Genomic DNA, 12849 nt, shown 5'->3' on the forward strand with positions numbered 1-12849 from the left:
TGATTCTTATTATGTCTTCTTATATCTGAGAATGAAGATGTGGGAATGTAAAGCAACTGAGTACCGTTCTGCTGCCAGGTCTATACCACATGGAATTTGGGTTTTAAGTAAATGGAATCACATGTTTCATGGATCATTATATTTATTTTATCCATTAGCTCACATTGTAAATTTTTCATATAAGTTCAACATTTCTAGTTCAAATCAGTAAGTCATACTTTAAGTCATAGGACTGAACATTAATTATGGCGGTGAGTGAGGTCCCCCCTTCACGGTAAGCTTCTTTGAGCGTCTAGAAAAGCCCTATATATAAATTCATTATTCAATTTCGCTGAAATCAAAGTAGCCTAAAGTTTAAGCATAATTGTGGTCGTATAAATCCGTATTTTTATCCATAGAGTAAATTGAAAAGGAAATTAACAAAGTAGGAAGACAACTTGTTCCAAAAGGTATGGCCTACTTGTTCCGCTGATTCAGGTCCATGCGCTGATTTCCTTGCTTGTGCGTCAGGCAATAAACGCGTTTGGTGCGGATTGTCTCCACTGGGCTGCCGTAAAACAACAGAAATGGCGTCTTCCTCAGACGTACACGTCCGTATTTGTGGGCAAGAAATAATCAAATATGATCTTGAGATAAAGGCCATCATTCAGGTGAGGGTTTTCCTACCAAATTGCGTGGGTTTGTTTGCCTTCTAAAACAGCATTTCCAACAATTATTGTTCTACCTTAAATATCTTGACATAAAGGTAATAAAGCATACATATTAGACATATATGTAATATTGAATATTTATTAGACATATATAGACATACCAGGTCATATAACATATATTAGACAGAGAGAGAGAGAGAGGGGGGGTACAAGCTCCTTCATAAATGGCTTTGTGATATTTGGCTACGCCATGAGTTCACCATTCATGAAAGTAAGACATATCTGATTGTATTTAATGTCGATAAACTGACCAATATTCCACCTCTACGGACAGCTTGAAAACAGTCCACATTTGTCTTTCATGATCTACTTTCGTCAGTCTCTTGTCGCAACATGTGCCAAATCGACGACATCTCCACGACTGTAGAATGACTGATACGGTGAATTTCTTCCTGTTGCATTGACATACAGCGAGAGGGGATTCCTAAACCCTTTGCCAGAAATGAGCAATAACTCTCGATATTCCGAGTTGCTATCAACAAAACTTTAGGGCAATTATTTTTTGGTCATGCTGGATTGATTGACAATATAACTATGTGTTTGTGTTACCTGTAGGACATCATAGAGTGTCCTGGACCCCAGGCTTCTCTCCTTGAGTTCAACGCAAGAGTGAAAGAGAAGTTCAACCAGCTTCGGCACAGGATACAGGTTAGATCTGAAGAAGGTTTCACTGCTATGTTAGCTCATAGAAGGAGCTGCTCTACACGCTAGCTGTGGTGTTATCTCATGAAGGAGCTGCTGGTCACTCTAGATGTTGTGTTACCTCATGAAGGAGCTGCTGGTCACTCTAGATCAGGGGTCGGCAACCCTAGGCACGCGTGCCACCACTGGCACGGGGCAGCATTATCATTGGCATAGTTGAAAAAAAAAATCATTGGCACACTTTTTTTTATTATTATTAATAAAAAAATTCACAGCACAATGCGGCAGCATAATCATTGCTACCATTATTTTTTTGCACTTTATTCTGTTTTGGGCATTTCCTCCCTGTGCAAATATGTTTAAATCAGTTACAGAAAGCAGTGTTCTAAAATGGGATCAATTAATAGTTTTTAAACCTATGTTGTGAGTAATAGAGAAGAAAATATTTAAAATATTGTTGCAAGTGGCCTATATGCATTGCCTTCACATGGTTTTGCAAAGATGTACATGTCTTAAAGATATTGATGTGGATGGTTCCAACATTCTCATATATTCTCATTTTTTACATTTCTTACAGTGCAAATATGTTTTTGAATGAGTTTCTGAATGCTTCTGATATGTAATTATAATTTCTTAGCCCATGCTGCAAATATAACAACCCAAAAAACATTTAAAATGTTAATGCATGATTGTGGACTATATTGTTGCTTAAGGAACACTTATTAACGAGAAAATGTCAAACTGGCACTGCATGTTGAAAAGCAACAACCTTTTCAACATGCAGTGCCAGTTTGACATTTTCTCGTTAATAAATAACCCCTGCTCCAGATGTTGTGTTGAATGGACTGGCAGGAAGTGGCCCTCAGCGTGGGGTGAAGAAATACAAGATGAACTCTAAATTCCCTCAATTAAATAGTTTACGTTGCCATTATGAAAGAATTCATGAATCTTGGTGTCTTTCATCCTTGAAAGTAAATCAAACCTTGATACTCAATCCATAAATAATACATTTAAGGATGTAAAGAACCAAAATGAGTACATAATATTTGGTTTTATTTCAATAAATCGTTTTGAGCCCCTTTGTGATGGCCAACCTCAGTCGCTCCGAGCCTGTCGACAGGGAGGAGTCCCCTGTCCCTCACCCCCAGTCAGGACGCCTGAATCGCGTCATCTGTTTTTTCGCGTCAGAGCTGCTATGCTAGCCGCGGCCTCGGGTTTGATCGATGAATGGGCTGTTGTATTATTTTAGCCAATAGGGAACGTGCAGAATGCGTTGATTGCGTTGTTTTTCTGTGAGCAGGATTTGGAGCAAATGTCCAGGGAACAGGATAAGGAAACGGATAGACTGGCAATTCAGCTGGAAACTGAGAGCCAGCGCAAGCAGATGCTAAGGTAGGCAAAGATTCCCATGGAGACGCGGTCATATGTTGCTCATCTTATTTTATGCAACCTATTTCTAGTGTTTACTCATGCATTACAGCCAGCAATTTGAATGTTGAGTACTGACTCGTATAAAAGGACAGGTGCTATGAAAGGACCTTCACAAAACAAATAACCATTTCTCAGCCATGAAGAATTGTATCCATTGGTACGTTTTTGATCAAATAAAACGTATGGGCTTTAAACGTATAGTGACACCCCAGAGACAGCTGGCCTGTTTGTTTTCCTCTGGAGGCCAGACAGCTTCCTGCTCACCCACTAGCTATCACCACTACACCATGGCCTCATTTGTCCTTTCCTATCTATTGAACTTAACTTAAACTTGTTATGCTACCGTTATGTTTCTGGGAGGGGGGATCCTCACTACGTTAGGGGGTGTCCTAAGAGGTGGCCTCTGAAGCCCTTAGGGACTGTAAGTGTGTTTAGAGCCTGAGTAGACCAAAATAAGCTTCCATACCGAGTGTTGCATAGCAACAAGTATTTGTTGTTCAATGTTGTCCAGTAACCAGACAGCGTGGCGCAAGGCCAACCTGGCCTGCAAGCTGGCCATAGACAGCCTGGAGAAGGAGGAGCTGCTGGACCAGGGGGCCGGCAGCACCACCAGACAGAGGTAAGAGGACTCAAACCCTCCTACAGACCAGGGGGCCGGCGGCACCCCCAGACAGAGGTAAGAGGACTCAAACCCTCCTACAGACCAGGAGGCCGGCGGCACCCCCAGACACAGGGGAGAAGACTCAGTGGTGTAGTCTACGTGAGACGCAGGTATACGCCGTATACCCACGAGGAACGCTCCAGGATTTCCATATACCCACTTAAAAATGTGCACGGATACGTGTCAATCGTTTTGCGACAGAGCTTTAACTTCAGTGTTTATTTTTCGCAAATACCGGTTGGGTATAACTGCAATGAAATACTTTTAGCAGGGAAGTTATCGCCTACATTCACCGTTCATAAAATTCCCCCTGCGCGCTCGCGCTCTGCCCGCTTGCACACCGCCGCACGGCAACCGCCCTGATAACCGCCCCGCTGCCAGAGGGTTCAGCGCGGCGGTGTGAAGGGCCAGGCGCTTTCAAAAGCGGCTGCTGCTGCTGCCACCACAGTTTAGTCTGGATAGAACCATGGTTCTATCCAGACTAAACTGGTTTAGAGGAGGAACTCGGCTGGTCAGGATGTGGCTGGCCTATATTCTTTCCACCCGATCTTTTCAAATCATTCTGCACAAAGGGTAGATTATATAAAGCCTTACTGATAACCAAAAGTAAGGGAGTATCTCCTCTAAGGGTAGATTATATAAAGCCTTACTGATAACCAAAAGTAAGGGAGTATCTCCTCTAAGGGTAGATTATATAAAGCCTTACTGATAACCCAAAGTAAGGGAGTATCTCCTCTAAGGAGAGTAACAAGACAACGTTCACTGACCTGCTGCTTACAGACTGTCCTGGAGGCAAATAAAGTGCTTCGCTACAGTGGGTAAAGTGTGTGTGTGTGTGTGTGTGTGTGTGTGTGTGTGTGTGTGTGTGTGTGTGTGTGTGTGTGTGTGTGTGTGTGTGTGTGTGTGTGTGTGTGTGTGTGTGTGTGTGTGTGTGTGTGTGTGTGTGCGCGCGCGCGGGCGCGCATAAACCAGGAAGGCGACCAAGGAGAGTCTGGTGCACACCAGCAGCGACATCACAGAGAGTCTGATGTCCATCAGCAGGATGATGGCGGAGCAGGTTCACCACAGTGAAGACACCGTGGGCTCTCTGGGTAAAGCCCTCCTGCTCCTTTTTCAGCCTCTTGCAGCACGAAGGAAGCCCCACACTGACACTGCAGTGAAACCACGCGAGTGTTAGAACCGGGAATGTTTTACGGAATCATCGCACATTTTTCCTTACTCTTGCTTTTACCCTTCGGTCTTTGATATTATACCACCAGGTGTGAGTGGGCGTGTCCAACTAGATGTATGATGGATAGATGAGCCACATTTGCTACAGTCCACTGGGGAGGCTGGTAGACTGATCGATCCAGCGTACATCTCGGTGGACACGCCCACTTGGGATGTCACTAAAACACAAGAAAAGGCAGATTTTCCATGGACTTGTAATGGCTAATCCCACTCACACCTGATGGTATACCATCACCCCTTTTAAAAAGATATTTTGAGATCCCTTTTCATCACTCTTTTGACCCTACTCCCTTTCTTCCTGAACCCCTCCCTGGTCCTACAGTCACCTCCTCCAAGACGGTGCAGGAGACCAATGAGGAGTTCCGGAGCATGACCGGGACCATCCACCTGGGCCGCAAGCTGATCCTCAAGTACAACCGCCGCGAGCTCACGGACAAGCTTCTCATCTTCCTGGCGCTGGCGCTCTTCCTGGCCACCGTGCTCTACATCCTCAAGAAGAGGCTCTTCCCCTTCCTCTAGCTAGCTAGCGACGCTGCCCCGGGTAGCTAACTGGGAATGCTAAGGGTAAGGGTTAGTTAACCCTTAGCTAGCTAACCCGGTGAGTGTTCGGTAGTAAGCTAGCTCACATTCACCGGGTTAGCGAGCTAAGGGTTAGCTAAGGGTTAGCTAGCTAACGGTGGCGGAGTCTGTATGAATATAAAAGCCATCATGTTTCTGTCTCCCCACTTGAGAGGGCTGTGATCCCGCAAGTAGGGATTTCTGAAAGATTTAGATGTTGTGAGTGAGAATGTCCTGGGCTACGAGCCGAGGTCCCCAGGGCGGATCCTGTCAGGTCGAATCCTCTCCATAGGTCTGCTTTAGTCTATTCACAGGTCTGTTATCCCTCCGGTGGGTTGTGTGTGCGGTAGCTCTGAAAGCAGGTCGGGTCAACAACAGCTCTGTTACTTAGTGCCTTCTTTCAAGACGCCGCTTCTGCAACCACTTGGGAATTGCACACTCGTCTTGTGTTTACACCTGAATAAAGTTGTCTACACTTTCAACCTGTTGACATCTTTTAATAATGTGTGTGTCTGTGTGTGTTTGTGTATGTGTGTGTGTGGTGAATTAATTTGACTTAAGGATACAAGTTGAATCATTTTAATCAACATTTGATTTGTGTATGCATCCATGAAAGCATGACTTTAAAAAAAAGATTACTGGAAAAGTGTTCGATGTCAAACCCTGAATGATATTCAAATTACAATGGAAATGCTTCTTTCAACAGGTTCAGGTAACAATCGTTTTCACAGGCAAAACTGCTAGCTATAACTAATTGTGTAGGACGTATAGTCATAAATAAAAAATAAAGAACTTAAATAGACAGACTATATCTGCTGCCCACCAGAAAGATGTCAATGTTCAAGATAATTTCCTAGTGTATGTATGTTGGAAGTTCAATATGGTGTGTGAGGTAGTCGTGTTCATCAAGTCATGTGTATTCTAAAGAGAATAAACAGCTAGTTAACATCTCAAGATAATGCCACCTTCTATGCATTTATCTCCCATTCAATAGTCAATAGAGGTAGTAACTTCCGCTATTACCAACCATCTGTTGTAAAGTCATAAGTGCGTGACCTTTGGCTAACTGCACACTTGTCTGACTGTCCGTCTGCTGCCTTGGACCTGTCTGCCCACTTATTTCCCCCCATGTGTCAGGGGTCAGGATTAGGCTAACCCTGACCCTGTGTTGACCTATAACCCTGTGACATTGACCTCCCCAGAGACAGGCAGCCCTGGGCGGGCCCCAGCGTCGCTCTGATTGGTGGAAGCGTTGTCGTCCTCCACACCAGATCTGTGTGTGTGCTGCGGCAGAGGGCTCTGCCCCGTGATTGGCTGGGGCATGGTGCGAGGCGGTACGATGGCGGGCTGCAGGGTGAGATCTGACTGGTTGAAGGGACAGGCGCTGCCGATGGCCGCGCACACTGACGAGCCCCACTGCTGGCTGCACTGTGCACGCAGCCTGCCGCTTACCCATGACCTCACTTCCTCTCCACAGCCCAACAGGAAGTTGACCAGCTCAACATATGGCCTGGTGGGATAAACACACAATCACTATCGACCCCCAGCACCAACAGGACTGAGATGAAAGAAGAAACAGCTGATTAGCATGTCTTTCTGAAGGGGATATTTGACGGGTAGTTACCTATAGATATCCCATGTTGTGTGTGGGTATGTTTGGTGGTGTAGCTATAGTTACTTGTGGGTTTGGTTTGTATGTGTGTGCAGATATGGGTTGTGGGTGCGAATTGATGTGTATTTGCATGCGAGTGCTTGTGTTTGTGTATGTATGTCTGAATGTTTGTGCGTGTATGTATGTGTGTGCATGCGTATTTTTTATGTGGGTGTATGAATGTGTGTATGTGCGTGCAAGTGCATGTGTGTGTATGTATCTGTATGTGCGTGCGTATGTGCTTGTGTGTATGCATCTGTATGTGCGTGCAAGTTCATGTGTGTGTATGTATCTGTGTATGTGCGTATGTGCTTGTGTGTGTGTGTGTGTGTATGTGCGTGCATGTGTGTCTGTGTGTGCGTATGTGCTTGTGTGTGTGTGTGCGTGCGTATGTGCTTGTGTGTATGCATCTGTGTATGTGCGTGTGTGTGTGTGCGTGCGTGCCCTCACCCCGGCGGGGTCAGCAGGTGGAAGTGCACCAGGTCCCCCACGGTGTGGGGGTGGTCCCGCAGCGCGAGGCAGAGCCGGTGCTCGGTGAAGCACTCCCTGAGCAGGGAGGACAGCATGGCGCCCACCGCGCCGCAGCGCCGGCTCACACAGCTGGAGCGCTGCCGGAGGCCCAGAGCCGCGCAGCGCAGGGCCTCCTTCACCAGCCACTTACCCTGAGAGTCACACACACACACACGCATGGACACACACACACACACACAAGCACACGCACGCACGCATGGACACACACACACACAAGCACACGCACGCACGCATGGACACACACACAGACACACACACGCACAAGCACACGCACGCACGCATGGACACACACACACGCGCACGTACGCATGGACATACACACACACAAGCACACGCACGTATGGACACACACACACACACACACACAAGCATGCACACATGCACATACACGCACACAAACACAAGCACGCATGCAGACCACAAACACACACAGCCCAGGTTTAGAAACACATGATGGTGAAGGACAAAAATGAGTTAAAGTAAGACACACCTGAGGTATTATAGTTAATGAAGAGAATAGCCTACCGACACCACCAGGGGGAGGTGGGCGACAATACACACAGAACATGACGAAACGGGACTGAATGTAAGGGCTTTGGTTCCTTCTGGAGCACTGTGGAATGCAGTGTTCTGACTAAACAATACTCCACAGTGCTACAGCGCAGTGGTCTGACTCAACAATACTCCACAGTGCTACAGCGCAGTGTTCTGACTCAACAATACTCCACAGTACTACAGCGCAGTGTTCTGACTCAACAATACTCCACAGTGCTACAGCGCAGTGTTCTGACTCAACAATACTCCACAGTGCTACAGTGCAGTGGTCTGCATGCATTCCCAAAGCATGTTACACATTATATTATTGGCATGTCCGCAAATGATCCGAAAATCTGCATACAGCAAGGACCAGTTTATTTTGTCCATCTGATGTGGTCAGACACACGCACGTATGCACAGACGCATGCGCACGCACACACACACGCGCGCGCACACACACACACACACACACACACACACACACACACACACACACAGTACCTAACAAAGGCTTTCAAATCTAATCTCATGTTTGAACCAGGTGCACAATATGGACACAATGAAGAAGTCTGCCCAGAGGTCCGACAACGTGAACACTCCAGATGTTCGGCACAGTGTCCTACCTGCGAGTCGTAGCTTCCCGCATTGTGCAGCAGGGTGTGGCAGATGTGGTGGAGGCCTAGGATCTCACACGAGTTGTTGCTGAAACACTGAAAGGTGGCGCAGCCTACATCCCCTGAACTTATCAGACAATTCTGGATCTCCGCTGCAGGAAAATAAATAAATAAAAATAAAATAAAATAAATAGGTGAAAACACAACATAGAGGACTAGTAGTTTACTTTTGTTTGATTGTAAAATAAATTTTCATTTGATTTTCAACATAACTTCGTGGTTATTGTAGCAGACTCAGTTCTAAAAACAACAGTTTTTAGATTAGCATTTAAATGTAACCTATTTGGAACCTGACGTCTTCCGATGGACTTGGGTTGTGAGAATGTGCGCAGTAGTCACCTTGAAGCACTGATCACTCTTTTTAACTGTTCTTTTAAGATTACGGACGTAAACTGAGTTTTTCTAGTTCTGTGGGCTCAACGCACGCTTCGGAGCACATGGCGCACGGGGCAGAGTCAACAGTCTCCTGCTGCGGAGACAAGGGGCGCGATGTGCTGGACGGGACCGAGAGGAGCGGACTGAATTACGGGACAGCCAAAAGAGCAGGAGAACCGCCACCGGTAGGTAGCGGGGAGGGTTTACTCTCCGCTCGGATCCTGGTCGGTAGACGATAAGAGGACACAGGATATATGGTCCCTGAATTCAGGGAGCCAAAATGGAACCGGTCCGCACCACAATTTGACATATAGGACTAATGCTCACTGGTTCAGTTAAGTCCAATAATGACATTATTGACATGCCATTATTGGATTATTAAACCGTGTTACCTGTGTTCTGCAAGGAGAGGCGCCGTTTAGGGGGGTTGAGGAGCTTCTCGTGGGGGTCCACCGGTTCCACCATCAGCACCTGTTGGCAGACCGCCAGCAGGAGAAGTAAAACTAGTAGGGACATTTCGATGCAGAAGTCAAACTCGTAGATGATCTCCGGAACCGCGGTGGTAGTAGCTGTGTCTTCGCGATGATGACCTAGTGCTGATAAGTTTGCATGCAGTGTGACTGCGCGTCAGAACTTCACACACTGGGCGATAAACCGCTGCGCGCTCGTGACTGAGGCGAGACGCGAGCTGTGTGGACCAATCGGCGGGCAGACCTGCATCAGAGGAACACAACCGAAAACAGTTTAGTATTTTACTGAATGATAGCGAGACGAACATAGCATAATGCGTTTCTTTCTGCATCAGGTTCGATTCAATTATTATTATTTCGTGTTGTATCCACACTCTCTCACACACACACACACACACACACACACACACACGCACACACACACACACACACACACACCGAAGTTGAACTGTGTGACCTCTGCTGTGTGTCGCAGATATGACCCCCCCATGTCAGAGCGTTCCTTTGGTCTGCTTGTGGTGGTTCTGATTGGTTCTACGACGGTGTCATGAGGGATGACAGGAGGTCAACTGGCCTCTTACTACGAGCCCAAACAAAAGTATTTGTTTTTATGAAGCTGTCTTAGGAAATGCTCCCTGTTTGCATATGGCCGGGGACAGGGGGTCAATGTGTGTCGCTAGGCTCGACCAATAATCAAAGGCTGTGGGTTTGTTCATGTTCTCAATGTTTTGATGACAAGTCCCCCCCCCCCCAACCCTTTATCTTGTCCACTGTATCTTTCTCATCCTGCTTCAAAACAACACACCATGGCTTCCCTCACCTCAGCCACCTACACAATGACCCTCGACCCCTTTAAAAAACATTGACCCCTGGACATGGCGGCCCCCGGGGGAGGGGTACCAGTGCCTGCTGAACACGGCGGGCCCTGGACATGGTGGCCCCCGGGGGGGGTACCAGTGCCTGCTGAACACGGCGGGCCCTGGACATGGTGGCCCCCGGGGGGGGTACCAGTGCCTGCTGAACACGGCGGGGCCCAGCAGCATGGGCCCCCAGTGCAGTGTAAATATCTGGGGATGCTCTGCACTCTTGTACTCTCTGCCCCTTAACCCCCCCCCCCCATGGACACACTACAACTCTCTCGACGGTAAACATGTGTGTGTGTGTGTTTATTCAGCTCGAATGATTGTTTCATTATTCTTTCATTTTGGAAGGATTGTGAGAGTAACTACACATGTATAAACCACTGACAACAGTTTGAACCTAATTGGAGCACCATTCAGATTGAGTGAGCTTAAATCACATGGGCATTTATACTCTTACAAAACCAGACAAACATTCATTTTGTTCATGTGTCAGTCTCTTCCCAAAAACAACTAGATAATCAATAACAGTTGCACAAGCACTGAGTCTGCATGCACACACACACACACACACACACACTCTACCTCACCTTCAGAGTTCCGGCGCTCAATAGTAAAAGGATAAAAGCAGCAGATACCAATTAGTCACTCAAGTTCAGTCTCACACAATTAGTGATAGTGATATAGTAATACAAGTTTGTAATGTTTAGTAGAATGTAATATGTGCTCAGAGATTATTCCGAAAGATCAGACTTTTATGAGTAACCACAGCAAACTGTTCCAGTGACTAAAGTGACTTTACCTTAATAAATACCTGCAGCTTATCCACTCATTGGAGATGCTGCCTTGAATGCACTTTGTATAAATTAAACAATTAAAAGACGATTATAAACAATTCAGCTCCTTCAATGTTTTCATTCAATGTATTTATTGTTTGAAATATACAAAATAACTAATGCATACATTTAATCCATCAAAAATTAAAATAAATCAGACCGACCTAAAAGTTTAATATAAAAACTATTTCCAAAACATCTCATGGCACAGCTCCCTGCATGTGTTCCAGCCTGTCCCCCCAGTGCCGACTGGCAGAGAGCTGCACCCTCAGACCACCTTTCACCATCAGAACCGTCTCTCCAGCAGGAACCCATTGTGGAGCCAACGTTTACATGACACCATGTGACCAGTCACAGAGCTTCTATGCAGACATCCAATCACAGCAGGAACCTGGAGCAACAACACGAAGAACCACAGAACAGGTTATGTTAACTTGATGTCTGACCCTGAGCACTAACATGACATAACATAACAGGTTAAGATTACTTGATGTCTGACCCTGAGGATTTTGCTGTCATGTTTTGCCCTATTTCCACCGCACTCTATTTGGTTTCAGATAAATCAAAAATATATATTAAGCTTCTTAACTGGATCTTATTTTTGTGCACCGGTTCAAGACGTACAAACCACAGGAAGGCCTACAGGCCTCCTATATAGACGCACTAGTGTGAATGTAGTGCAGTAATCATGACACTGTAAGCGTCTTTGGTCTTGACCTCAGGGGGTTGTGGGGCCTGCAGAGGGGGGGATCTCCGGCTGATCCAGCGGCTCTGAAGGTGTAAGATTAGAATCTGCAGGGACTTCCTCCTTCCTTTCCCCCGACAGAAAATCATGAATGGCCGTTTCAATGAGCGGCCGAAACGTGTGGTTCATTTTAGGATCCACCACTTGAGTAATGATCCGGTCCACGCCAGATTCCAGCATACACGATCTAAACCGAGAATTAAAGACACATTGAAAGCCAAATCTGATCCAAACACAATAGGTATCGACACTCTTTAAATACCTCAACAGAAACATAAGTTTAATCAGTCAGATGGGAGGCATGGACTTGATGCTCACTGGACAACACTCTGCCGGAGACCGTTCCTCATCTGGTTCTTGTTGATGGACGCGTTCCACTCCTGCGTGCTCAGCTGCGTGGACACGTAGTTGTCCACTCTCTGGCGCAAGTTCTGATAGGCAGGCTGGGAACATCAATGCTCTTTAGTCAATACAGCCATCATACATCACACGGCGACATCACATGTATTCGATGCATATGCAACATAGACTGCACACTCCTACAAACCATGAATACTACTTGGTTTGGCAGTAGCCTCTGGTGTAGTACTAAAGTTGTACATATATTTTCCGCAGACAATTAGTAATCTTAAATTGTTCTTTAGTACCTTAGTGTCCACATCTGCCAGACAATCTCTGCGGAACTCATCAAAAAGCCCTCGGTTCTTCAGGTGCTCCACGATGAGGGCGATGAGCTGCGGGTCCCCCGGGGGTAGGCTGGCCGCCGCGGCGCTGCTGCTGCCGCCCTCCGCCATGCCGGAAACTAAAGTAATGTTGGTTTTGATTGAACACAAATCCTCACTAGCTAATACACAGACGCTCAAATCTGCCTTCATACAGTCTGTGGTTCTGCTCCCTGTCTGTTAAGGTACTGTCGAACTACAAATCGAGCGCTCCTT

At 46.4% G+C, this 12849-nt stretch overlaps 3 protein-coding genes across 3 annotated transcripts; 1 reads left to right on the top strand and 2 right to left on the bottom strand.

Moving 5' to 3' along the window:
• The first annotated feature begins 561 nt into the window (after positions 1-561).
• On the top strand, positions 562-5735 carry bnip1b (BCL2 interacting protein 1b). Its single transcript, XM_079737729.1, has 6 exons — positions 562-650; positions 1266-1358; positions 2653-2744; positions 3295-3402; positions 4417-4535; positions 4997-5735. The coding sequence occupies exons 1-6, from the start codon at positions 567-569 to the stop codon at positions 5191-5193; spliced, it is 693 nt and encodes a 230-aa protein (XP_079593855.1). The 5' UTR covers positions 562-566; the 3' UTR covers positions 5194-5735.
• Positions 5736-6405: 670 nt separating this feature from the next.
• Positions 6406-9516, bottom strand: LOC307077181 (stanniocalcin-2-like; the record flags this gene model as incomplete). The annotated part of the gene is made up of 4 exons (XM_079738506.1): positions 6406-6742; positions 7334-7545; positions 8575-8717; positions 9393-9516. 4 exons carry the CDS (start codon positions 9514-9516, stop codon positions 6406-6408), a joined length of 816 nt encoding a protein of 271 aa, XP_079594632.1.
• Positions 9517-11268: 1752 nt separating this feature from the next.
• Positions 11269-12834, bottom strand: bod1 (biorientation of chromosomes in cell division 1). Its single transcript, XM_079738605.1, has 4 exons — positions 12559-12834; positions 12230-12354; positions 11884-12098; positions 11269-11557 (listed from the first exon to the last, which is right to left on the bottom strand). The coding sequence occupies exons 1-3, from the start codon at positions 12784-12786 to the stop codon at positions 11885-11887; spliced, it is 567 nt and encodes a 188-aa protein (XP_079594731.1). The 5' UTR covers positions 12787-12834; the 3' UTR covers positions 11269-11557; position 11884.
• Positions 12835-12849: the final 15 nt, after the last annotated feature.

Source organism: Pollachius pollachius, assembly GCF_949987615.1.
Source record: "Pollachius pollachius genome assembly, chromosome: 6".
In the NCBI taxonomy this organism is placed as follows: domain Eukaryota; kingdom Metazoa; phylum Chordata; class Actinopteri; order Gadiformes; family Gadidae; genus Pollachius; species Pollachius pollachius.